The sequence below is a fragment of the Gouania willdenowi genome, chromosome 16 (assembly GCF_900634775.1).
Source record: "Gouania willdenowi chromosome 16, fGouWil2.1, whole genome shotgun sequence".
NCBI classification, from domain to species: domain Eukaryota; kingdom Metazoa; phylum Chordata; class Actinopteri; order Blenniiformes; family Gobiesocidae; genus Gouania; species Gouania willdenowi.
The window spans coordinates 8,714,112-8,741,325 of NC_041059.1; the positions used below are offsets into that span (position 1 = coordinate 8,714,112).

The 27,214-nt window shown below is 40.2% G+C and overlaps 1 protein-coding gene and 1 pseudogene across 2 annotated transcripts in view; both read right to left on the bottom strand.

Annotated features, from left to right (window-relative positions):
- bbs9 (Bardet-Biedl syndrome 9) overlaps positions 1-27,214 on the bottom strand; it is a 197,952-nt gene that overhangs the window by 38,788 nt on the left and 131,950 nt on the right. For both annotated transcript variants that reach the window (XM_028471181.1, XM_028471180.1), the window contains one exon: positions 23,961-24,065. In XM_028471181.1, coding sequence (XP_028326982.1) covers positions 23,961-24,065 — 105 coding nt within the window. The remainder of the gene's footprint in view (positions 1-23,960; positions 24,066-27,214) is intronic.
- LOC114478687 (uncharacterized) lies at positions 22,409-22,526 on the bottom strand (annotated as a pseudogene).

Genomic DNA, 27,214 nt, shown 5'->3' on the forward strand with positions numbered 1-27,214 from the left:
GAGAGGTCACGTCTGGCATCCACTTCAGCGGTCCCTTCCTGTCCATGGGCTTGGTTGTCTTTGTCTCCACTAAACCCTCTTCCTCCTCCACTAGCCAGCTCAGCACATAGCAGTGTGTGTGAATTAAGAACATGAATACAGTTCCACACACACACAAACACACATACTTTTTTTTTTACTCTGTTTGTGTGGTGAACCTTTTATCCAACAAACAGAGACTTGTACTAACAAATTCCTGCAGTGACCAACAATTATTTGTCTGCCCTCAGAGATGCTGAAAATTCCTAGTTTCCAGTATTTGTTCTGTTACATAAATATCTACAGACAGATGGAATAATTTACAGTGACCTCAATTCAATGAAAAATAGACTTTACATTGCTTAGAAGACAGTGGATGATTGAAGTATTACAAAGAGGATGGCATATTTCTCTTCATGTCGTCACATATTTATGTTGCTGTATTAAGACTCTAAAATCATTTGTGAAACCCTGACAATAGATCGTAAAAATCACACAAAAGTACAATATTCACCATTAAAAATGATAGATATTGCTCACTTTAGACGTTGTTGTAGATCTAAAATAGGGCCCTAGATTAGTGTGAAAGACAAATGTCAGTGTTTTTTCATCAAAATTTAGCCTGAGATTACTTTATTAATAGTTGGCAAAAATTATTTAAAATTTGACAAGATTTCATGAATTTTGATACCTAATATATTGACATAAAATCATTCATTAGATCAAATTAATAGATATTTAATTTCCAAAACAAAAGTAATGAAACCAGCCTGTGTGTGATCACTAACACAACAGGATGGCATGAGTTCAACTGGACACTCTGGTCTCCATCAAATCAGCTTCATAAAAGTTGGGACAAGCACACAACTGGTGAGCCTCCCAGGACTCACTTGGTGTGTTTGCATATATTGATGTACCAGGCTATTGACAGTATCAAAGGAGGGAAAACCCCTGGAGCAGATGGGATACCCATTGAGGTTTATAAAATGTTCAAGCATAGACTGATGCCAGCATTATTAGAAATGTTTAAGGAGTTTTTTCTCAATGGAATCCTTCCAACGTCTATAAGGGGAACACGAATGACTGTTGCCGAAACCGGGCAAACCGAATAACAAATGTGAAAACTTAAGGTTGAGTATTCTTCTAAATGTAGATTTAAAAAGTTAGAGTAAAATAATAGCCAAAAGACTGGATAAAATAATTCTGAATATTATTGACAAAGATCAAAATGGATTTGTACAAGGCAGGCAAGGCTTTCATAATGTCAGGTGAATTCTAAATATATTATTTGAAGAAAGAGGAGCAGTAAATACAACATTACTGTCTCTAGACGCTGAAAAAGCCTTTGACAGTGTTGAATGGCCCTATTTATGTCACGGGTAGCAGACAGGACCCAATTGCAGGACTCAGAGGCAGGATTGTGTTACAAAGTCTTTATTTTAACCACATATAGCACCGACTGACGTGAGGAACAGGGCGATCCTCAACCTGGGGTGTGCGGCCGACCTGGACTCCAGACTGACGAGTAGGACGGACCAGACGTGAAAGACTAACAGACCAACAAGGAAGATACACACAGACAGGATATATATAGGTGATGTGATTATAGCAGATTGACTACAGGTGTGGTGCTGACAGGAACGCCCAGAACATGTGACCCTCCCACTAGCTGAAGGTGATCCTCAGCCTAGTCCCTGACAGTACCCCCCCCTCCACAACCGTCCCCAGACGGCCCAGGCATTTCAGGATGCTGGCGATGGAAATCCCTCACCATGTCCGGGTCAAAGATGTCCCTAGAGGGAACCCATGCACGTTCCTCAGGACCATACCCCTCCCAGTCAACTAGGTACTGAAGACCACGTCCCCGCCGACGAGCTGCCAGGAGCCGCCTGATAGTATAAACCACCTCACCATCTACAACCCGGGGAGGAGGAGGGGCCCTAGAGGAGGGAACCAGTGGACTAACCCTAGCAGGTTTAACCATGGAAACATGAAAGGTGGGGTGGACGCGGAGTGAGCGAGGCAGGCGAAGGCGAACTGCAGAGGGACCAACCAGCTTAACTATCGGATAGGGTCCAATAAACTTAGGGGATAACTTCTTGGCCTCCGAGCGGATAGGCAGGTCCCGGGTGGAGAGCCACACGCGCTGGCCGACAGAGTAAGCAGGGGCGGGAACCCGACGCCGATCTGCGAGCCTTTTACGCTCTGCAGAGCACTGCAGGAGCCTGCTTCTTGCTTTAAGCCAAGCACGCTTGCAACGCCGCACCAACATCAAAGCAGACGGTACACTAACCTCTGATTCTAAGGCAGGAAACAGGGGAGGTTGGTAACCAAAAACACATTCAAAGGGAGACAGCCCAGTGGAAGAACAGGGAAGAGAATTATGGGCATACTCTACCCAGACCAACTGCCTGTACCAAGAAGCCGGGCTGTCAGAGACCAGGCAACGAAGGATGGACTCCAACTCCTGGTTTACCCTCTCCGTTTGGCCATTAGACTCGGGGTGGTAACCGGAAGAAAGACTCACGGTCGTTCCCAACAGTCTACAAAACTCCCTCCAAAAACGAGACACAAACTGAGGTCCCCTGTCCGATACTATGTCCCGTGGGAACCCATGGAGGCGGAACACATTAGTCAACATCACCTCTGCTAGCTCCTTGGCCGATGGGAGCTTCACCAATGGCACAAAGTGGGCCATCTTGGAGAACCGGTCCACCACAGTAAGAATGGTAGTAAACCCCTCTGCCTCAGGGAGACCAGTGACAAAGTCAATGGACAGGTCTGCCCATGGCCGGGTGGGTACCGGGAGTGGCTGTAAAAGACCAGAGGGGCGAGAACGAGAGGTTTTGTTACGTGCACAAACAGGACAGGCACTGACATACTCACGGACATCCCTGCTCATTCCTGGCCACCAAAAACGTTGCCTCACCGTGAACAGGGTGCGCTGACCTCCTGGGTGACAAGACAAACGGTTAGTATGGGCCCATTGAATGACCCCAGATCGTTGTGGGGAACACACAAACAGGCGATTAGGAGGACAACCTGGTGGTATCGTTGCCCCCTCCAGAGCCCGCCGAACCCGCTCCTCAATCTCCCACGTCACCGCCCCCACCACACAGGTAGGAGGTAAGATAGGCGTGGGGGAACGAGGAGCCGGATCCGGCTCAAAGGCACGGGAAAGAGCATCAGGCTTCACATTTTTTGAACCAGGGCGATATGACACCACAAAATTGAACCTGGTAAAAAACAGAGCCCACCGTGCCTGACGAGAGTTTAATCTCTTGGCTGATTTTATGTACTCAAGGTTCCTATGGTCAGTCCATACCACAAAGGGGTGCTCCGCACCTTCCAAATAATGCCTCCACTCCTCTAATGCAGACTTTATGGCCAGGAGCTCTCGGTTGCCAATGTCATAATTCTGCTCAGCAGGGGTCAGGCGCCTGGAATAAAAGGCACACGGATGCACCCTACCATCTGCAACGCTCCGCTGAGACAGAACCGCCCCAACACCCACATCTGAAGCATCCACCTCCACCACAAACTGCCTCCCTGGATCTGCAATACACAGCAAAGGTGAAGATGTGAACCTGGCCTTGAGTACAGAAAATGCTCGTTCAGCCGAGGGATTCCAAGAAAACGGAACCTTGGGAGAAGTTAAGGCATGCAGAGGAGCAGCAATGGAGCTAAATCCTCTAATAAACCTCCGATAAAAGTTAGCAAACCCCAAAAAACGCAAAAGTTGTTTGCGGTTACCCGGGATCGGCCATTCAGCCACAGCTCTGACCTTCCCCTCGTCCATCTCAATCTGACCTTCAGAGATTACATGTCCGAGAAAAGAAGTTGAGAGAGCATGAAACACACATTTCTCTGCTTTCACAAATAAACGGTTACTCAGGAGGCGCTCCAAAACAAACCGAACATGACCGACATGACTAGCTAGGTCAGAAGAAAAAATTAAAATATCGTCCAAATACACGAACAAAAACTTATTTAGTGCTTCTCTCAGCACATCATTGACCAGGTTTTGGAAAACTGCAGGAGCATTGCATAACCCAAAAGGCATCACCAAGTACTCATAGTGGCCTGACAGAGTATTAAAAGCAGTCTTCCACTCGTCCCCCTGTTTAATCCGGACTAAGTGATAAGCATTACGTAAATCCAGTTTAGTAAATACTCTGGCACCCTGCAGACGTTCAAAAGCTGATGTCATAAGGGGCAGTGGGTAACGATTCTTAACCGTAATCTCATTCAGACCCCTGTAATCAATGCATGGCCTAAGTGTTTTATCCTTCTTTCCGACAAAAAAAAATCCTGCTCCTGCAGGGGAGGATGAGGGCCTAATAATACCTGCCTTTAAAGCAGACTCAACATACTCCCTCATAGCTTGGTTCTCAGGTTGTGAGAGTGAGTAAATACGACCCCTGGGGGGAGTGGTTCCCGGTAATAAATCAATGGCACAGTCATAAGGACGATGAGGTGGCAGCGACGTAGCTTTATCTTTATTAAAAACCTCTCTCAGATCATGATAGCAGCTGGGAACTCGATCCAGGTCTGGATACTCTGAAATATCAATCGCTGCAATATTAACTAAAGGCCGACATTGTTCAGGACATTCCTTTCCCCAACTCAAAATCACTCCCGATTCCCAGTCAATATGGGGCTTGTGTATCTGTAACCAAGGAAGGCCCAAAATAACTGGGTAAGATGGACTCAGACCTAAATGAAAAGAAATGTTTTCAACATGGGAGGATCCAAACAATAATTCAACTGAAAGTGTTTTTTCATCAATGGAAAAAATTTCATGTCCATCTAAAGCAAAAGCCTTTAAAGGCGATGGTAACGGTACAGTGGGAACATTGTGTTGCTCAGCCCACTTAATGTCCATAAAGTTCTCATCTGCACCTGAATCAATGAAAATGTCAACGTTTACAGTGGTGCTATCAAACCTGAGTTTAGCAGGCGTCAGTCTTCTTAAAGGTGCAGTGGAGGAATTCTTAAGTCTCACCGGAGCCCACCTTAACCCAGGTGAGACTGATCTTTTAACGGGCAAACTGCAGCTCTGTGCCCTTGCTGGCCGCAGTACAGACACAGGCCGCTGGTTAGACGCCGATGTCGCTCCTGTGTGGAGATGCCGGTGCGGCCAAGCTGCATCGGCTCGTCTGGATGCTGTGCAGCGGTGAGTGATCGCTCCTGTTGCGGAGCGGGGCGGAGAGGGGCGTGGTCCTCACGTCCGTTCGTGGCTCCTCCTCTCGGCGCGTCCGTCTGCCTGAGGCGTTCACGAACCGCCAGACGATTATCCATCTTGACAGCCAGGGCGATCAGGGAATCCAAGTCCTCCGGGAGATCCATCGGAAACAGCTGATCACGGACAGGCCCGGTCAGCCCATAGAGGAAAGTGTCCCTCAGTGAGGCCTCGTTCCAGGTACAGTCCGCGGAGAGAGTCCGGAACTCGATTGCGTAGTCAATCACTGACCTTCTGCCCTGACGCAGCGCTGCCAGCGCCCGTGCCGCCTCCTGTCCACCAGGGCGTCTATCAAAGATCTTTGACAGCGCGTCAGCAAACACGTCCACAGACTCACACAGCCGAGATCGGCTATTCCACTCCGCAGTGGCCCAAGCCTCTGCTCTCCCCGATAGGTGGGAAATCATATACGCCACCTTGGACCTCTCTGTTGGAAATGCGCCTGGCTGCATTTCGAAATGGAGACCACACTGGACCAGGAAGGGTCGCGAGTCTCCGGAGTCCCCAGAGAAGCGCGCTGGGTTTGACAGCTGTGAAGACGGGATCGCTGCGGCGGCGGCAGCCAGCGAAACCAATGGGAGGATCGGGGCCTCCGGAGCTGAGAAACGAGTGATGAGCATCTGGACCTGTTCGGTGAGTTGAGTTAACTGTGTTTCCATTGAAACGTGTCGACGTGAAAGATCTTGGAGCCCCGCCGTTAACCCAGCCAACTGCTCATCATGTTGAGTGAGGCGGCTCCCCTGCTTCCTGATCGCTCCTCGAAGCTGGTCAGAGTCTGCTGGGTCCATCATGGTTGGTCTGTTCTGTCACGGGTAGCAGACAGGACCCAATTGCAGGACTCAGAGGCAGGATTGTGTTACAAAGTCTTTATTTTAACCACATATAGCACCGACTGACGTGAGGAACAGGGCGATCCTCAACCTGGGGTGTGCGGCCGACCTGGACTCCAGACTGACGAGTAGGACGGACCAGACGTGAAAGACTAACAGACCAACAAGGAAGATACACACAGACAGGATATATATAGGTGATGTGATTATAGCAGATTGACTACAGGTGTGGTGCTGACAGGAACGCCCAGAACATGTGACCCTCCCACTAGCTGAAGGTGATCCTCAGCCTAGTCCCTGACAATTTATTTGAAAAACTTACACGTTTTGGCTTTGGAGAAAACTTTAATAAATGGAAAAAAACTACTTTACACAGAACCATATGCTGAAATCATGATTAACCGAAAAATTTCTAAAATAATTAAGATACAAAGAGGATATAGACAAGGGGACCCCCGATCCCCCCTGCTGTTCATTATGGCAATAGAACCATTGGCAATAGCGGTAAGAACACATCAAAATGTAACAGGCATACCAATTAGACAACAAGAACATCGTCTGGCTCTATTTGCGGATGACGTAATAATACTTCTTAAAAAGATGGAAAAATCCATCTCTGAATTATTACAACTTATTAATGTCTTTGGGAAAATGTCAAGATATAAATTAAACAAATCAAAATCGTCAATAATGTTCCTAAATCCGTTGGAAAGTAAAAATTTCCCTAAAATAGCCTCACAGTTTAAAGTGGTGGATTGTTTTACGTATCTAGGTATTCAAATAGTCCCACAACTTAAATATAGTCTAGCCAGTAATTATGAATTATTACTGCAAGAAATGTCAAAACTACTGGAAAGCTGGACACCCATACCAATATCACTAATAGGGAAAATAAACGTCCTCAAGATGAATATACTGCCCAAACTATTGTATCTATTTTGGAATCTTCCACTTCCTCCTCCAAGTAACATGTTCACTAAACTTAAAAGATTGTTTGTTAGATTTTTGTGGAATAACAGACGTCCCTGGACACGATTGTCACTACTGTACTTACCTTATGATAGAGGGGGACTCAAGTGTCCCAATCCTCTCTGGTACTACTGGGCAGCTCGATTAAGAACAATGGTGTTTTACTTCACAGAAATACTGTAGATGCTCCTCCCTGGAAGGAAATGGAGGAACTCCAGCTAAGTTTGCCCCTCCCAGTATACCTGCACTCAGAAACGTGGGTAGGCACGTTGCAAATCGAGACCACCAATGACAACTTCATATGTTTTTGCTGGCAAGTGTTAATCAGACAAAATCAACATCGTAAAACACCATTAAAGAAACACAAGCAATTATTCAATATAGCCTCCATACTCTCCCAACAAAACATATCTCATGACACGGCAGCGCATCTATTGTTTGTGTTGGAAACACAGAGAAAATGACAACTCAGTGAGGCGCATCCACAAAGCCAATCCTTCCTTTTGTTCCATTCACTGTAGAAAATATGAACAATTTTCTAACCTTACCTTTGATGAAGGTCTGGTAACTCAGGTGTTGGTCTCCATCTTTTAAAATCTGTCGTTTTTCCTCAAAAGAAACTTTCTTTATCATCTCTAGTGCTGTCATTCTTCCTGTAGTGTTATCCCGCCCACTAGCTAGAGAAAGTAGCAGCAGCGGCCACGCTGGATCAATTCACTAATGCACTCTGAAGGTACGTATAGCATTTAGCATAGCACGGTTAGAGAGCTACCTTTTTACGTAAATGGTTTTCATCTTGGGGAACTCACTTCGAATGCGCAAACACAAAAAAACACGTTATGGGGCCAGAGGCAGAGCAGCAATGTGCTTTTGGGAGAGGGTGTGGCCACCTCCTGCCTTACAGCGGAGTGAGACTGTGCAGATGTACCAGGAAATAGCAATGTTTAGTCATTTGGGCTATGAAATGCACACTTTCAAACTTATAGGTATTGTAGGCTATGGGAAATTGAAAAATAAATCATTCATAATTATATTATAATTAAAACAAATAATCAAAATATCAATTCACCCTTGGGTAGGCACTGCCTACCTTGCCTACCCTGACTGCACGTCACTGCTCATGGAAAAACACCAGAAGTCCATGTGTAGGTGGTCGTCTGAAATATCTACAACTCTCCCCTTGGAAAAAAGTACTTACACAATAAAACATAATTTTCACCAGATCTGGGACCACTTCATCTGCTATGTATTGAGGACAGATTTGTCTCATGTGATGGAAGAGCCTGGGGACATGTAAACAGTGGATTTTTACAGTACCTAAAATTGCAGAAATATGCTTCTTGCTTTATTTATTTATTTATTTATTTTTCCCATATAATGAACCAGAAAGGACTGATTCACTGACCTGATTCCCAACCAAGATTTGGAACAACTTGAGGATGGGGTGGGGGTATACATGTTTGTTCGATACATGTAATTGTATTTCCTTGTGTCCCTCTTATGTTGTGAAAACAATAAAAACAATGTTGGTAAAAAAAAAAAAAAAAATTAAGAAAAATACACAAGATGACTCCAAAACATACACAAATAACAAAAAATATGACAAAAAAACAAACTAATAAGAAAAAATAACACACAAAATGAAATACATCTGTATTAAACAAAACCAAGAACACACAATAAGCAAAAATAAACATGAGAAGCACACAGAATGAGAGAAAAATCACACAAACCAAATATACAAAAAATGGCAATAATAAAGTTCAGATTGGACAGATTCTAAATGCTGATATGGAACCTCTAACGTGGCCCTGGGATCAGATAATCACCTTTTCATAGCCCAAACTTTGATCAATGGTTGCCCACCTCTGACGTAGATTATAGCCACTAGCTAAGACAAGTATTTCAACAATGCAGCATTTTTATGGAAAATAAATTGGCCTTCAGGTAAAAACAAATATTTATGTGTGATTGTAGGAATAGCATCCAAGAAGCAGTACACTGTTGGTGCTAGTTGGAGCAAAGTTTCTAGTATTCTAGTCGTCAGTGTAGCGTGGCATGAGGAGCGTTAGCAGTTAGCAGCTGTGCTGGTTTGAGAGAAAGACAAAGTAGTGGTTTCATTAAACTAATGAATGAATAAACGAATGAAAGCTAATGAATCGGTCCACACACACACACACACGCGTGCGCGGTAGCCAGCCTGGTCTGGAACTAATCAACTCTCATTAATTGCTTGAATTAATTAAAGCAACTGGAACACATTGCATAACCACAACCTGTGTCTATTTGCTTTGGCAGTGGTGGGTGTGTTTTCTAAGGGGACGTGCTAGTCTGTGTGTGGCAGAGCCTAATAAGGCCAAAAGTGTGTGTGTGTGTGTGTGTGTTTTCTTAATCAGAATTTTGTAAGTGTGTGTGTTTATTCAGCGTGTCAAAAAGTGGTCAGAATGTGTGTAGGCGAGTGCATGAATGTATGTGTCTAATTACCGGTACACTATATAGATGGTAAATGAGGAATGCCCTGTCCATACGTGTGTGTGTGTGTGTGTGTGTGTGTGTGTGTGTGTGTGTGTGTGTGTGTGTGTGTGTGTGTGTGTGTGTGTGTGATTTCAATGGCCTAATATTTTATGGAACAAAGCCCGTCCTTTAGCCTAATAAAAGAAACTAATCACGTTTGCAGTGATTACATACATAAATGCACATGGCTCTTGTCACATATAAAGACATGTAGGTTCACGTGTACCAAGGCCGCATAGAAAAGTAATAACAGTAAATAATATGTGAAGATGGACAGCATAAGGACCTTTTTTGTTGACAAAAGGGTATTAAATAAAAAAAGAAAGAAGGAAAGAAGGAATTATGCATCCAGAGAGCTTCTGTCTGCGGCTGAAAGCCAGGACTTTATGTTGAGTTTTTGCCAAAAGTGGGAGAACTGACTTTCCTTCTTTTACTGACACTGATCACTTCTCAGCCTGCTAGAAAAAACACTTAAGCCCTCAGAGGAATGGGTAATTTCCAGAGCTGCACAAAGTCTATATGTGAACTTTGGAAAAGTTAAAATATTACCTTGAAGTCATCATTCAGGCTGGCATTGGACTACTTGTTTTTCATTTTTGTTTATCTGATATGTGCCCAATGTAAGCTTTCTTTAAGGATTACTATAGCTTATAATGTTCTGTATTTTATTTATTGTATCTCTGGCCATTATTTCTATTGATCAAACTAAGATGAACTAAAGTTACTATTGATTAATATAAAAAATGCAAGAAATAAACAAGTATCTGCAAGTAAAGAGCTACTCAGGGTTGTTCAAACACAAGACAAAACACGGAAATACAAAAGAGAAATTTGCAATTTAAGCACTGGAGCTAACTATAGCAGTGAGAAACAGATTGATCTAATATTAATAAACAAACAGTGCAAACTGTTCATTTGCACTCTTCCTGAGTGTGTGTGTTGTTTTGGGTGATGACCTAACTTATATATTGTTGATTATATTCCAGGTATTTATTAAAATATTTAAATGTATTATTATTTTGAATTCTTTGTTGTGCTGCTGCTGTAATGCAGTACCCGGAGAAAGCAGAAAAAAAAGAAAATCTGATTATTAATATAGAAAAAAAACAAAAGTATCTTTTTTATATTTGTGTGTATTTTCCTGTCATTTTTGTATATTTTTGTACATATTAGTAGCCATTTTGCTTGTTTTTGTTGACCGTATGTGTGTTTTTGTAGTAATGTTTAATTTTGTGTACATTTCTTGTGTTTTTGGACTTATTTTGTGTATTTGTGTTGTCACATTGTGTGTGATGAGTGTTTTTTTTTTTGCATTTTATTTTTGTAGTCGTCTTTGTGGTGCAATGTTGTCTCTTTGTTGTCATTATGTGGATTATTCTGTAACATGGTATGCTTTTTGAAAAAAAAAAAAAGTATGTTCATTTTGGGGGCCCGCACAAAACTTGGGGCGATCCGCCAGTAACCTATATCTCATATAAAGTATCTTAGGGACTATCTATCTATGATTACGAAAAATAATAATAACAATGTGACAATTACGTGTAGATCAGAATGAAATATGATGTCATTGTATTATTGGTATGTAGTTTTTAATCTGGTTTAATTCATTTTATTTCAAAAACCTAATATTGGATGAAGTATTTCTCTGCATTCATGAGAATTATGCAAACACGAGAGAATATTTCTCAAACGTGACACTTTGTTTTGATTTTGTGTGTCTAGTTTGAGGAGGAGGTGTCACCACACACGGTGAACTGGGACTCTGTTCTCAGCCTCAACCCTGTGGCCCAACAACCAGATCCTTGGCGTGGGTACGCTCACACGTGTGAGCTGGAACACAGTAAGTTTTTATAGTTAGTGACAGCTGACGAATCCCCCGTCCTGACCTCCGACCTCTGGCTTTGCCTTCTGTAGCCCCCAGCTAATTGACACGTCTCCTCTGATAAACCCTCCTCTTTCACACACACAGACTCACACAAACCACAGCCACACAAAAGACCATAAAAAAGCGCCGTAGCGTGGATTCATTACATATGTTAAGCAATAACAACTCTGTTTATATTAATTAAAATCATACACATGTTTATCACACAAATCAAACTAGTGGTTACTTGTTCCAATCCCACATATGTTACCTATTGGTTTCACATTGGAACGAGGGGAAGAGAGAGAGAAAGGAAAGAGGCATACGTTTCCCAGGCAGTCTGTGTAAATGCACAGTCTACAATTCATTGCTTCCTTCTCCCCAAATTAAAGGTCCCTTGTTAAATAATTGGGGGAGGGGTGGCGGTTGAAGGAGTTCAGGGGCAACAAAAAAAAAATTGCTATTATTACAAAGAAAAACAGTCCCTGATCACCTCGAAATGGCTACATTTGTCTTCGTGAAACTGGCTTTTTAGTGATTTATCTGAATTTAAAACGAGAAACAAATAAAAGCAAGAAAAAATTAGAGCAAAACTCAAGACCAACATTAACTAAATATAAACGCGTTCAAGTATTCACAGGTCAAATACAATCAATACATTTTCAATCAACACTACTTTTACATCTTCAGCCAATCTTTTTTAATAATTGGACCTTTTTTGTGGTTGAGGTCATTAGTTGAGATGGTTAAATAGGTGCATCTCTATGGTTTTAAAACTATAATTATTTTCTTTTCTTTCTTTTTTTTTTTTAATTTGCCACAGTTTAAAATACAATGAAACATAATAATGTCAAGAGTGGACAGACTAACAGAAATCAATAGACCAGGGCCGTCCAATTTGGGGCCCGCGGGCCAAAGTTGGCCTGCAAACGACTGATATTGGCACGCTGCCTATATTTAAAGATGTTATTCTAAAAAAAATTGGATATATAATATTCTATATAGTCTCTTTTTCAACCAAAATTCATGTAATACATTACAGTGATTTATATGAAAAAAATCTAAAGCTAAAGTCCAATTAAATTATTATTCTTGAGTTTTAAAGCATTGTTAAGGCAGTGGAAAATATAGTGTTTTGATCGTATAAGCGGGGTATGTTGTGTCCCATTTTGTAGAATTCATATTGCACTAAATGTCTTTGAAGACATTTAAAATAGATGTTTCATAATTTGATGCCATGAAACACAATAAAGAAAAGTGTTTTTTAATTTCAAAACTAAGTGCTTATTTTGTTATGTGATCGGCATATGAAATTTCACGCACTGCACATTGAATGTTTAGTTTTTGGCCCGTGGCCCTCCACCGCGATTCATTTTTGGCCCTTCAATAAAAAGCATTTGGGTACCCCTGCAATAGACTTTAGAGGCATGCCATACAGGGAAAACCCCAAAAAACACTCAAGGGGCTTGAAGAAGAAGGCTCATGATATAACAATTAAACTTAAACTAAAAAGAGGAAAAAAAAAAAAAATTGAAATCAAGACAAAATAAATGAACGTCAAGACAACTAAAATTTGAAACGGAGCAGAAAACAGGAAAAAGAAAAACAACATTAACATCAAAAGACAAACAAAACAAAAGGCAAACATTTTCAGCCACTACATATAAATACAATAAAACACACATCATATTTTGGTAAAGCAAACACATTTTCCTGTTGAAGAATGTGCCATTTTTAAAAAATAAACTACACTGTATTTTGTAAATAAGCAACAGGTTATGTAGCATGTTGTATACTGTATATTTCTAACTGGTTTTTTTGTCACTACTTCTTTTTCCGTCTTGCCATTCTTGCAGTGACTTACCGTAAAAAGAAAAGTGCAGCTTGTGTGTGTTTAAAATGCTTTCAAACACACCAAAGGTTTTTGCCAAAACCAAAAACTTCATTGTGACATTGTGTAATTTAGTGACGGATTTAATGTTCAGATTCTAGGCAGTGCACACACTGTGACTAATTACATCTTTTCAATATTTGAAGTTGGGAAAAATGCAAAGGGCACTAAATCTATTGATGTAATGTTAGTATGACAAGGATAATAAATACCTTCATGCTGAATTTATAAACGTGTGTTCAATAGCCACTCAGGGGTACAGAATAGACAACGAACCCAGAAAAGGGGCTTTTAGAACTAACATTTTTTTGGAAGTGGGTGCACGTGTGTTCCCTTATTGGTCTAATTAAGGTTAGGATATGAAGAGATTATTTGCAAAAGCAGATACAGTATCTCCATTTTAATTTCAGGTGAATGAGTTAAATTAAACCTGAGTTGCTTTTGGAATTTTGATTTGACTCAGATCATTTGAACTAATTCATGAAAAAAAATTATAATTTTCTTCAAATGTTGATTTCTGTTAAAGTGTCAAATAGTATACCAGTTTTCCCAAAGTGTTGCTCTTGGAAGCAGTCAGTTTTCAAAAAAAAAAAAGGCTACCTCGAAAGTTAGTAGATGTGTTGAAGGATGATAGGAAGATTGTTAAGGTCTGGATTGAAAATGCAAAGGTGTAAAACCTAGATTTTAGAAAATTACTTTATAAAATTCATGTACACTTCATCATATGTTTTCAGAAATTTTGTTTTTGTATTTATTTTTTTAAAAGGTTAATCTTTCTTACATATTTTAATTGTTTTAAATTGTTTACCTTTTGTTACATTTTTTATTTTTATTTTTTTAATTAAATTATTTTTATGTTGTATGTTTGTTTTAGTTTTTTGTTTTTCTTACATTTATAAGTTGTTTTCATGCTATAAATTGCAAATAAAAACAAAGTTTAAAAACAAAACAAACAAAAAAACTGTCCTACATATTTTAACTCGGTTCGAGGTCACTCCTCCTGCGGTCGACCAGTCAGGCTCTTTTGTACATATTTTTAACTTTTTTAGTGTTTGCTTTCTAAAAATCTCTTTATATATGTGTATATAGTTTTATTTATTTGTATTTATTGTTATTATTTTTATTATTTTTGTACCTTATCTTTCATTTGCACATTTTGTTTTTGTCCTTTTTTCTGCATTATCATTATTAGTGTTGTTTTCTGGGTTTTTTTTTTTTAATATGCTGCTCTTTGCCGCCTTAATTACCCCTCAGGGTTTAATAAAGTACTTCCTGTTTGTGATTCTAATTCTGAACCAAGTCAACGTAGGGACAGATATTCAGGCGGACCTGCAATATGCTTCAACCCTGCATAGCTGGCGTGACAGGTAAACTGGATCAATCAATCTTGTAGAAGGCTTAAAATCTATTTGATTGAAGATTATATCTCTAAAAAGGCCATGGCCTTGATGTGAAAAGCAGCAGGGTGTGTGAAGGCCTGTTCCACTAGGCTGGAAGCTGCACTTCCTACACTGCAATCCCAAAGGAAGAGCGTTCATTCCTTCTGGAAGGTTCCCATAGGAGCCAGAGCGTGAATGGACACAACCGCACAAACATTTGCCTCCTTACCACATGTTACATGACCTGAGGGGAAACGATCATATACACATCTGGGTTTCCACCTCTGAGAGACTGTCTGGTTTGTTGATGATTATCATAGCCAGAATAGTTCCTTCCCCTCCCGTTTCGTCCCTCCCCCTGTTCTCCAATCTATTCCTTTTTCTCTTCCTCATCTTTCTGTTAGCTTTATTTCACTGAACACCCCTTTGATTAATTTGATTGCTGTGATGAAATTCCCTATTGCGTCATGTTGGCTTAATAAAGGGCTGATATATATTCCCAATGTAGTTGCTGTTATTCCAGCTTATACTGTTTCTAAATGACCCTGAACTGAAGTAGAAAACCCAAAGCCCTTTGCTACAACTGCGATGAATGCTCTCCTAACATCACAAAGCTATTGATGGAACTTAATGGCACTGGTGTGGCTTCAAACCTCTGAACTTTTCATGAAATGGTCGTGGCATAAGATCATAGCTTTTGTACACCCTAATGGCCAGAGCAGTCACAGAATATTTAGACCTCAGTCCTCATCTCTATTTGTAATCACCACCCTCTAGCTAAGAATAGCTGATCAGATAATACCGTCGCAGAGACATTAGTGGAACATTGCACACATTAAACAGCCGAGCATCTCATCAGCGCTCCGCCAATAAACCACAGGCCAACAAATATCTCATGAGAAAGCCAGATAACCATGTGCTGGGGATTGTGTTGGCATGCAGGAGCTTCAGGGTTACAATACGAGAACAAATGCTGCTACCTAAAAATGTTGTTGACAAGTTTGAAGTCCAAAGATTTAACAGAACTGGGAGGTCAGAGCAATGATAGAATAACCTCTCCTGTACAGTAGTTCTAGTGCAGTAAAGATTCAAGTCTTCAATCTCCATTTTTAAATTCTGCAACTATACACAATATTCTAATGTTGTTGCACGGCTCTAAAAACAAACAAACTTAACCCGAGAAAAATGTTTCTTGGGTTATTTTCTTTCAAAGTCTTTTTAGAAGAGCCAGGAGTTCATTAAAATTCCCAAGTTGACAGACATGCTCACTTCCATGTTGTGGCTGATTCTGGGTAACACAAGGTGTCTGAAGTTTTTGAGTGAACGGCAGACTTTAGTAATCGGAACCACCGGAACCACTATTGTGTTGGGTCACGGGATTTGCCATTTCACCCACTACAGTGGTGTGGCAAATTATTCAGCCTTGAAATCCTTCACCTTGTAGTTTGGCCACCATCAGCCAATGAAGCTGGCAGAAATGACTTGCAACACCATGTAGACGGGTCATGGATTAAGTAACAACCCCATCTACGACTCTGACACGCAACATGGCAGAGAGCATGTATGACAAAATAGCCAGAAAATAACCCAACAAAACATCTTCACTACAAGTACTATTTAAGGCTCACAAACACAAATACATCGTAGAAACACTACATCATTGACATGTATCCTCTGTAACATACAGTAGCTGTGGTTAAACACCAGTTAAAGTGCCTATTAGATATCACAAGCTCACAATCCATCTTATCAAACATCAAATAAACATCTAAACTATGAAGCAGGCACTTTTTTTAAGAAATGCACAGAGCAAAGACCATATCAGAGATGGAAATATAAGGTGTCTGTCTTGGTGGAGTAGTCTCACAGAATCTGTATTTGTTCTGCCTGATCCCAGCAAAAAGTTGGAAGTGTTGGCCGAAAATGACCAATTACTGTGTCCGACATCAGTGATAGTTAGATCATGAGGTTTCATGTAATTTAATCTGGTGTCCTAAAGCCAAAACCAGTCCATATTTTCTCAGATCACAACTGAGTGTATTAATAATACTGTACATTGAATATGAGCTTGAGTTTCACACACTCTCATGCAACATTGAAGCTCAGTTTCACCCGCTGTATATTTTACTTTGCTTTTGCAAGTGTGGGCACTTAAACTCAGAGTGTGTGTGTGTGTGTGTGTGTGTGTGTGTGTGTGTGTGAGTAGATGGTTAAACAAGGGGTCTTTTTTCTATCTGTGCTTTAAAGCATGAGGTGGGATCTGGGATAGAGAGGCCTACGTCTGTCCCACTCACGAGTAGCCCAACACACGGGTCAGAAAATCTGGCTGCAACTCATGACGATGCACTTCAGGGTGAGGAAGCCTGCCCGCTGGGTGTAATGTGTTGATGTGTGTGCTTGATTTGAACAGCAACCAGCAGCTGTGTGTGGGGGAGTAAAGTGATAGCGCTGTTCGCTGAGTTGCAGTAATCTTTTGGAAGCACCGACACAGCAGGACTTTGTAACCCATCCCAGCAAGTACAAGTCTCCTCTGGCTTCTGAACACCGACTCATACTGAGGCCCTGTGCCCTTTTATCACCTGCAGAGCTTCACTTTCCAGATGACAACAAGATTAAGACAGATTAATGCATTTTTCCACACAAAAGGTAAAACAATACCTAGAACAGGAATACAACTACACCAATAAATGCAAAAGTCACAGGCTACACTCAAAGTAATACAATGCAATGCATGTCAGGGTGGAGGAGCTTTTAAACTCACAAGAGTTGGTTACATATGAGCACAGGGATATAGAGTTTTGTGTTGTGTTTCTTTTTTTCTGACCACTTATAAATAGTGGTGTAACAATACATCGATCAACATAGATTAATTAATTAATTAACAATCCAATTAAATCAATGCACAATAAAAACATCGATAAACATCATCATCTTTAAGATAGGCTTTTATTTTGAAATTCACATGGCACGTCTGTTCGTCCGTGCCACCATTTCCTGGTGACATAACGTAGCGAATGCCACACGACAACAAAGCTCTGCAACCCCTGGTGCCACCCACATTTGTACACGGCACTATGCAGCCGCCGACCAGTAACGTCTCGCTGCCGCTTCCTGAACGTGGAGCCAACCGCTATAAAACACCAACGAAGAAAACGCAGAAGTATCCCGAGAGCGGCACGGAACCTGCTTTGTTTACATTGTTGCTGGGCAAGAGGTAAAAATGATTAATAATACATCAGGAAATGAAATAATAATGAAAGCGTATGTAGTTACAGGAAAATGTAAAATAATGCAACGTGGACTTGGAACTTTTATGAAATAACAACAACAACCAAACAAAAAAAGACAATATTAACTGGTTGTTTGCTATCACATTTGTGATTAAGCTGATGCTGAAGCAGTTCGTAGGGGAAAATAAAGTATACAGATAAATAAATTGCAAATTTATCAATACAGAATGCTTGAAAATAATGAGAAACCTTTCTTTGTTGGATTGAATAAAATGTCTCCAAAGTTTGGGGCAAGAGAATCTGTTTGCGAGATTACATTAAAAAAAGAAGAAGAAGAAAAGACATTGCTCTAAGCTCTAAGCACTCTGTGGGTACAACTTTGTGATGGTCCAGAGATCTGCGGTTTGATGTGATGTGATTACAGAAATGACAGCATCAAAGCTGCACACTCTAATTACAGAGGCCAATGTCCCTGTTTTTGTTGTTTCACTTGTTTAATCTATTGTTTGATCAATCTTTTACAGCTCATCAAATGCTGTAAAGATTGAGATGGGAAAAATTAAAACAAATAATAATAATAAGGGTACAGGAAGAATAACAGTTCCAAAGACTAACTGTTCTTTTTTTTTTTTTTAACTTTAATGCATATTTATCTAGAGGTAGAGGTTGTTTTAGCTTGACACAAACAAGTCTGTCTTTTTGTTGTTTATCTGTCAGGGTCATAGCTTTGAATAGACATGAGAAACATCACAAGATGTTGTTTAAACGTCTAAACTCTCAGCTGTTTCACATATTACCTCTGTAGATACAGGCAAAGGATCATATCTAATGGAGTATTGAGATACATTTACCATTTAAAAAATAAACTGTACGATAAATCACACACTAATGGAACAAGGTGAATAGCTGATGGTTTTTGAAAGTAACAATTTGGAAAAGCAAGAAAGGCTGCTGCCAATAAATGCAGAATTAGAACAGTAAAGGCAGAGGTATAATGTGATAAAACCGTATTTAGGTTGGGTTAGTGAGAGTCCAGGCCACTTTCTGGTGGCTAAAACAGTCACTGTATTTGGTGCATAATGTAATAACATTAGAGACTGAAAAACGACACCAGTTTTTCCAGTGCAATACAAAATCAAGTGATTATCTTTAGGTGAAAGTTCAAAGTGTCCTCAGCAGCCTGGTACCAAAATAATTAAGATAAGTAATAATGTGTGTGAAGGAGAAAACAACTGTACAATACTACTGTTCATATTGGTTACTGGTTAGCGTGATCGTGTCTTTGTGTGTGTGTGTGTGTCTGTGTGTGTGTGCGCGTGTGTATGCTATGGGTTTTATCTGTCATCCCTGGTGGGCTGTAGGGGAGGTACACAACAACAAAACGAAATGCAGTGCCAGCAAAGAAAAGAAAGACACTTTCACTTTTATCTCTCTTTCATCTTTCTTTTTCAAGCTGGAGTCTTCAGCAAACCTTTAATGTCTTTCAAGTCAACCACATGTACTTTCCGGTTATCACAGGAAGATAATCAGTGTTCATGTGTGTGAGAAAAAGATGGTCCAAGATCACCCCCCACCCCCCACCTGTGTGTGTGCTAGTCAGAAGGAATTTGTGTGTTTCTTTCTATTAATAAAAACCAGGACCTGAGTTGCTTCTTTTGATCTCTTTGCGAGTAACGTGTTGCTAATTTTTGCGTACGCTCACTATAACATCTGCCTTAGTTTAATCAATTTGGAACATTTAATTTATTCTGATGGTAGCGATGAGCATGACGCTCATGTCTTCGATGCAGGCCTGGTTACCAGGTGCTTTCCCAAGGCTTGGAATGCAACGATGAGCCCCAGTAAACAATCAGACCAATTCACCCAACAGAACAATATTGAACCCAACTTTGGAATGTAGGGTTCCTTCTGCTGGAGGAAGTGGCTGGTTTACAAAAGCTATTAAAACATGTTTAAAAATCGTCAACAACTTTTATTTATATTATTGAAGCACAAACTTCAAACAGTAAATTACATTAAATTATATCACCAAATCTAGCCGTGAAGTGCCTGGCAGGTTTGTCTACCCTCAAGCCTTACATAATAAGATTGCGGAAAGAATTGCCCAATTATACATTCATCTTTAACAAACTACAGATATTTCTTATTTTCACTGTTTGTCTAATGAGGAGGAGTAGCCGTGGTGACTACAGGACAGGTGTGGGCATGATGTTGCCTCCCCCATGCTCTCTTCTCTTTGTCCACAAATTATTTCCCCTTCTTACACCTCACTCCTTCTTCCCACATTTGTTTCATGTACAAACCACAGACTTGTTCCGGAAGCTTCCATGACAAACAGTCCTCATTTGAGATTACTGACATATTATGTCATGTATGGCACAAATTACATCTGAATACAAGAGTGATAAAGATATATATTTGGCCAATGCATTTCAGGAAATAAATGTACTTTTCAAACTACTATCATGGTATCCGCAAATCCTAATGTTTATGATAAAATTGAGCATTGTCGACAAACATGTTTTTTTTATTTAGAATTCCCATTTTAACTAATTGAAAAATGAAGAAAAACACAAAAAAACAAAGGACACATACTGTATCATCACCATCATAAACAGAACCTAATCCCTTTATTGTTGGAACATTGTATACTGTACATTTATGTTACAGCTTGGCATTGTAGAAAACCATTCCCTCTTTTCTATCATTTTTTTTTTTTTTTTTTTACCTCTGCCAAGGATGTTTTATTTTCACTGGCATTTGTTTAATTTTTTGTTAGTCTGTTAGCAGGATTACGTCAAAAGTACTTGACAAAATTTAACAAATTTTAACCAAAAATAGATCTTACGCCATGGAAGATTCCATTACATTTTGAAAAAAATCATGTCAGTTAGTTATTGACTCATCTTTATAAAATTTGACTCAGTTATGCTGTGTTCCTCAATTACTCCACTGACTTTCATCCAATTTCATCTCAATTCTGTATAATTATTATTATTAATGGGGATAGAAATTTCTTCCAGGCCTTTGATCCAAATGACTGCCAATATCTGGCAAAGGATATTTGGCGCTTGGTGGAGGTTTGCATGTCATCCATTATGCATGCCTAAATCGAGTCCCACAATATCTTCCTGCTTTTATTACCTAAATTACCTTTACAGAACCTGTTTTTTCCCTTTAGTCTTCTACAACTATAAAAATATCTTGCTGTCTTTGTGGAAATTCTATGAAATCCTGTCTCGAATTTCAACAGTCACGAGATGATGACATGTTTAAATCACCATGTATTTACTGAGGTCATTATTGTATTTAATGTGCCCGGTGGATTCTGGATCAGTCTGAAAAGTTGAAAAATCTCTATCTCTCATCATTGGCAAAATTTCAAAAATGAATATTTCGGTCTGTAATTAATTGAGCTTGGTTAGCATCGAGTTTCACTTCATTCAATTTTCCCAAACAATGGTGGTGTCCATACATTTGAACCGACTGTATTGTTATTAATGGGGATAGAAATGTCTTATAAGTCTTTAAAGTGTGAATGGTACCATGATCAGGATCTCTGATCCAGATAATTGCCAGTTTCTGGCAAAGAGGAGATTTGGCACTTGACGGAGGTTTGTGCTCTCTGATTGCCTTTAAAAAGTCTATATTTCCCTTGTTCTGGGCTGGAGCTCTTATACCAACTTGCACTTTTGCTCTCTCAGATTTTACATCCCTCACGCATATCCAGGTGCAGTAGATTATTATAGCACAGTGAAGATAAATGTGTGACCTTTACTAAATTATGATTCAGGATTTGCACGGTTCTGTTAGAAGTGCTATCACTCACTGTCCACTTCTTAAAAATTTTTAGTGTTTGGCAATCAATTTTAAAGCTGATATCTGGAGTTTCTGAGAGGACGTCTCGATGTCCCGCCCTCAACAGCTCCACTTCCTCCCCCTGCCTCTGCCTCTGCAATCTACCAGAAGCCATGCTTCTACTTTTCTGCACGTGCATCGTGGAACATAACATGGTCGCATCGATATTGGCATATGGGTCAGGTAAGAGCCAAAATCACATTACCTGTTTGCTGTTGTGACGTGTAGCCTTGTTTCCGTGCACAGTTCCGCATTCACTTTGATTGACAGTCTCAAAACCAGGGAGTCGAAGCCTATTGGCATATTTCCATTTGTATAGGGGTCTATAATAATAATAATGCATCAATTTTATATAGCGCTTTATCATAGACACTCAAAGTCGCTTTACAGAATTAAGGCATTATTCTTTCACTTCACACTTAGTGGTGGTAAACTACTATTGTAGCCACAGCTGCCCTGGGGCAGACTGACGGAAGCGAGGCTGCCATAGTGCACCATCGGCCCCTCCGACCACCACCAACACTCACTCACACACTACATTCATACTAGATAATGTAGGTGAAGTGCCTTGCCCAAGGACACAATGCCAGATACCACTGGGGTGACTGCCACCCCACTGTGGCACCTGGAATTCTCAGTGGTCTCACATCCAACTACTAACCAGGCCCAGACCTGCTTAGCTTCTGAGATCTAACAGGATCGGGCAATGACAGGCTGGTATGGCCATAAGACTAGTTAGGTATTTTTTCACATTTCAAAAGAATCATACATAAACAGAAACTCTGGATATCAGCTTTAAGTTAGGAATACTCAAAGAACAACAACTTCAGTGGTTACTGACATACAACCATCAAACACTGCAGCAATTCTTAACCGAAGACAGAAGCAAAAGGCTTGATGGAACCTTTATTTCCAAAAAAAACACAGACCCACACACACCCAGCCAGTGTGTGCTTATTGATGTATGTGTGTATCTAATGATCCCCGTGTCGCCTTCTGCGTGTCGCCCACGCCTCCCCTTCTCATTAGTGGTGACGCCTAAGTGGATTAACTGCAGGCTAACATACATACACACACACACACACTAGCACACACAGGGACCACTAACGCAAGTATAGCCCATCAAAGAGAGTCAATCCGGCCTAGTTTAAGAAAGACACACTGTCATAAAACACGGATTTGCCCCTCAATGCAAACCAGAAGCCCACTTTCAAGCAAAAGGCTGGACGTGTGTGCATGGAGCCAAGAAACAACATGTGTTCGAAGTGTGTAGGCCTTCATCAATGTCCATGTATTCAAGATGTCTTCTAAAGTATCTCAGATGGAACTAATCTGGAGTCCAATTAGACAAAAATTAGAAGAGGAAGAATAAAAGACGGAAAAGGAGAAGGCTAGAAAACTGCAGGGGTATGATTAGGATATAAGTGTAATCAAATAAATGTGATGCCTTTGCATTAACTTCTTCAAAATTGAGCATAAAAAATGGCAACATTCCTTAGTATTTCACACAGTTTTGTAGGAACTAAGAATATAAAAAGTGAGCAAAGAAAAGAGATGAACTTCCTCTAAATGTAATAGTAGTTAGAGGTAATCTAAATAACTTTTATACTTTGATTTTAGATTCAGAATAACTTGTGGTGAACAACATTGAACACAATCATGACAAACGTGTAATATTAAAGTAGGATAATCTCACTTACAATAGACTGATCCAGTGTTCTATTAGTTTCATCACTAGGTCTCAGTGTTTTAATTCAACATCCTGGTTTAGAAAGCATTTATAGGCTTCAATAAAGTTGGATTAACAATTGACAAACAATTGACAAAGCTGAACAGAACATGCTGCTTCGGCATGAAGAAAATCCACAGTTTGATGTTGACATTTGGCAATGACGGCAATAAAAACCTTACAGAAGAGATGCACAACAGAACCGTTAAAGCAGTACAAATAAAAACCAGATGAGAATGAGCACAGTGCGATGATGGGAAAAATAGGAAGCTTACAACAGCGCAACCAACAAGGAGCAGATATCGATGCAGGATTTAGTCAGGTGTACCGCTGATGCAAAGTGTGACGAATTGAAGCATTAATGCATGTCGGAGATGGAGAGCGTTCAGGAAGTATGAAGACTTGGCAACAAGGAAGGTTCAGATTGTGATCTTACCTTTCTTGACCTTCTTAGATGGCTGTTTCTTCTTGAGGAACTTAGTCGCCTCCTGTGGAAACTCTTCACCATCACCAGAGATCTCAGCTATGGGCTCGACACCGCCTGAAGGGAAAGTAGAATCTTAGCAAATCTGGTGCAAGTTTTTACAGTAAAACTTGTTTTTAGGGCCACTTTTACGGCTTGGTAGCTGGAATTCCTTACAACAGCTGGCTGTTATAGGCCTCAGGCCCTTTTCAAACAGTTTGCTAATCATGTAAAGTAACTGAATTGATAAATGGACAAAAGAAAGAACATATTTCGGCGAGGGAAAAAAAAAGTGATGTCACAGTTGAACAAACCCAAATACTGCCACATCTGACCTGACACAAATAAGAACTTACCGTAAATGATTTTTATTCTCAAAACAATTCAGAACAGGAAGGACTTGTCCTCAAATCATAAACTATGCACTTGATGAAGCCTTATGAGACTTTTCACTGGAAGGAAGCAAGATGACTGAAAGCTCTTGACATGAGACGCTGTGTTTTACTTGAAATGGATTTTATACGGTTGATGTAATTGGGTAAAAACTGGTTCCAATCATTTGGACACTTGTTTAGTTTAGGAATAGGATGAAAGTTCTTCTAAGCTTCATCTTCAAAACTCTCTTAGATTCTGCAACTTCCTCAAATGTGAGTGAAAAATCATATTCATCCTTCTGTATACCACTACATCAGGAGCCACACAGTTAGACCTGAACTAAAGAAGTTTGTTGTGTTCGTTTTGTGGTGGAATGCAATTACCGGTATTAGGAAAACTGTATGTCTTGGGACATATTTTGGACATCATTATTGCCATTTTTCTCAAAAAGCTAAACTAATTTATGTGTGTGCCCTTCCAGGAAATTCTGACATCACACACATTTAAAAAAATCCTTCAAATGTAAAGGTATGCTTTTCATTTTATCTTTTTATGTACACATTGCAGCAGGCTCCAACAATAAAGCTTTACACTTTCCCATAAAGCCTGGGCGTGTAATATTTTACAATGACATAAGTCTAAAATAATGGAAGAGCCATATATAAACCTGTTGGCTTTAAAAGCCTTCCAACTGCTGCACATCTTTACTAAGGCATACTGTACACCATCTCTAACCAGAGACCTGCACTGACAAGTGTGCCACTCCAAATACTGAACATCCTTTATACCCTCAGTCGTTATGACAAAAGCTGAAATTATACTTTCAGGCATTGAATTCCAGCGTGATCACATTTGGCTGTTTTTAACTTTGATCCCTTGAGCTACGAAACCATGAGGTTGGCAAAACAACACAGCATCATGATTGCAGGCATGGTGCAGCACTTACTTTGATCGCTACCTGGTTCAAATAGATGCAATTCCTTAAATCCTTGCACCATTTAAGCATTTTTCAGCGTACATCAGCAGAAACATTAGGTGTGATAGATTTCTGTTGCCTAAAGCAAAAGTTTCAAAGTCACTTTAGTTCAGGGGCCAAATATGGACAGGTTTGAGGTAAAAAATGTTACGAGTTAAGTAAAAGTAAGTAAAGCACCAAAACTATCCAACCAATAAGTGCAGGATTTACAGTTACTGAAGATAGGGAAATTTTGTTTAATAATTTTAAGAAAAATGCAGGATTTAAAAAAAAAAAAAAAATCACTACAGCAATTTGCAATTAAAAATGACTGCAGTCATGTGATTCAAGAATGGTAAACTATTAGCAATGGCAAATATTATATGGACGGTCATTTCTACAATGATCCATGTTTCTAAAACAAATTAATTTCTCCTGCGGGCTATGTTGGACCCTCTAAAGCAGGTAAATATGGCAAGATTGGTGTAGCTGCAGAAAAAGAGTAAAAATAAGCAAAAATAGGCTTAAATTGTTAAAAAAAAAAAAAAAAAAAAAAAAAAATTCTAAGGCATCTGGCAACCCTCTCCCAGTGCCTCGTGACCCCAAATGTGGTTCTGACCCCACGGTTGAGAACTCCTGCTCTAAAGGGCCAGATTTGTCCACCGAGCCTTGAGTTTAACACTATGTGCCCTAAAATGTTTGACTTTTCCCCATAAAACTATTTTTTCTCAAGTAAACAATGGATGTAATAGCTTGGATTGCCTTAAAAGAAATGAAACACGAAAGATAGTGAATAAAGATTGTGTCTGTGTGTGTGTGTGTGTGTGGGGGGGAGTGTAAGTGGTGACCACATATGTGTGTGACGCTGTGATAATGTGTGTGAGTGATAAAATCCCAACGATCAGTGTGGATTAAGGAGACTTCAGAGGCCGATGAATTAGACGTGTTGTCTCTTCCTCCCTCTGTCGCACCAGTCAGTCTCCTCCTCATCCTCCCAACACCTCCTCCACCTGTCTTACTTTGCTCTTTATCAACCCGTCCTCCTTCCAACTCTCTCTCTCTCTTTTTTATAAGTCTTTTTCGTTCCATGTGTACTCCTCTTCCTCAGACATATTTTGTCTATCATTTCTTCAGTATGGGGTTATTTTACATGTAGTGTTAGGTTAAGGTATCTATTCGTGTAGGCTGTTCACATTAATGCTTGCATAAAACAGCATGTGCAATTTTGTAATTGCTTCTACCTTAAGTTGTCTGAGAATGTGTGTGTCTCCTATTCCCCACTGTGTCTAAATTGTGTGTGTGTGGATTATGCTAAGCCCTCCCTAATATTTATCCTAGACTTTTTAAAGCCAATCTTGTTCTCTTTGGTGAGAGCATAGCCTGTGGCTGCTCACACACACGCACACACACACACGAACACACACTCTTCTACACTCAGTCACAGTTGTTTGAAATTTGATCTGCACGGCTCGTAATTGGGCAGGTGTTTTTCTAAGGCTGCTCTTTTTCTTTCTAAGGCTGACTTAAAATTTCACTGAGAATGTGTGGATCTCTCTCTCTCTCTGTGTGTGTGTGTGTGTGTGTGAACCCCAGTCTTACATAAACATCGGGTAGGGAAATAGCCCACCTCTGGAGCGACTTTACTCTGACACAAAATAACATCACATGCGCATACACACACACACACCCCGCTTGTCACCATTAACCACGAAGAGATTCCTCCCTCTGATTCTCCATGTATATAGTACCTCACGGTCAGGGTTGTGTTGTGTTTTTGTTTCTTTAGGCTGTAGTCAGGGCTTTGGTTGTTCCACTTGGGGATTTGGTTATCTGTTACAACAAGCATGCAAGATTTTTTAAACTAAAGATTTTACGGCACGTCTGACTTTAAAATGAC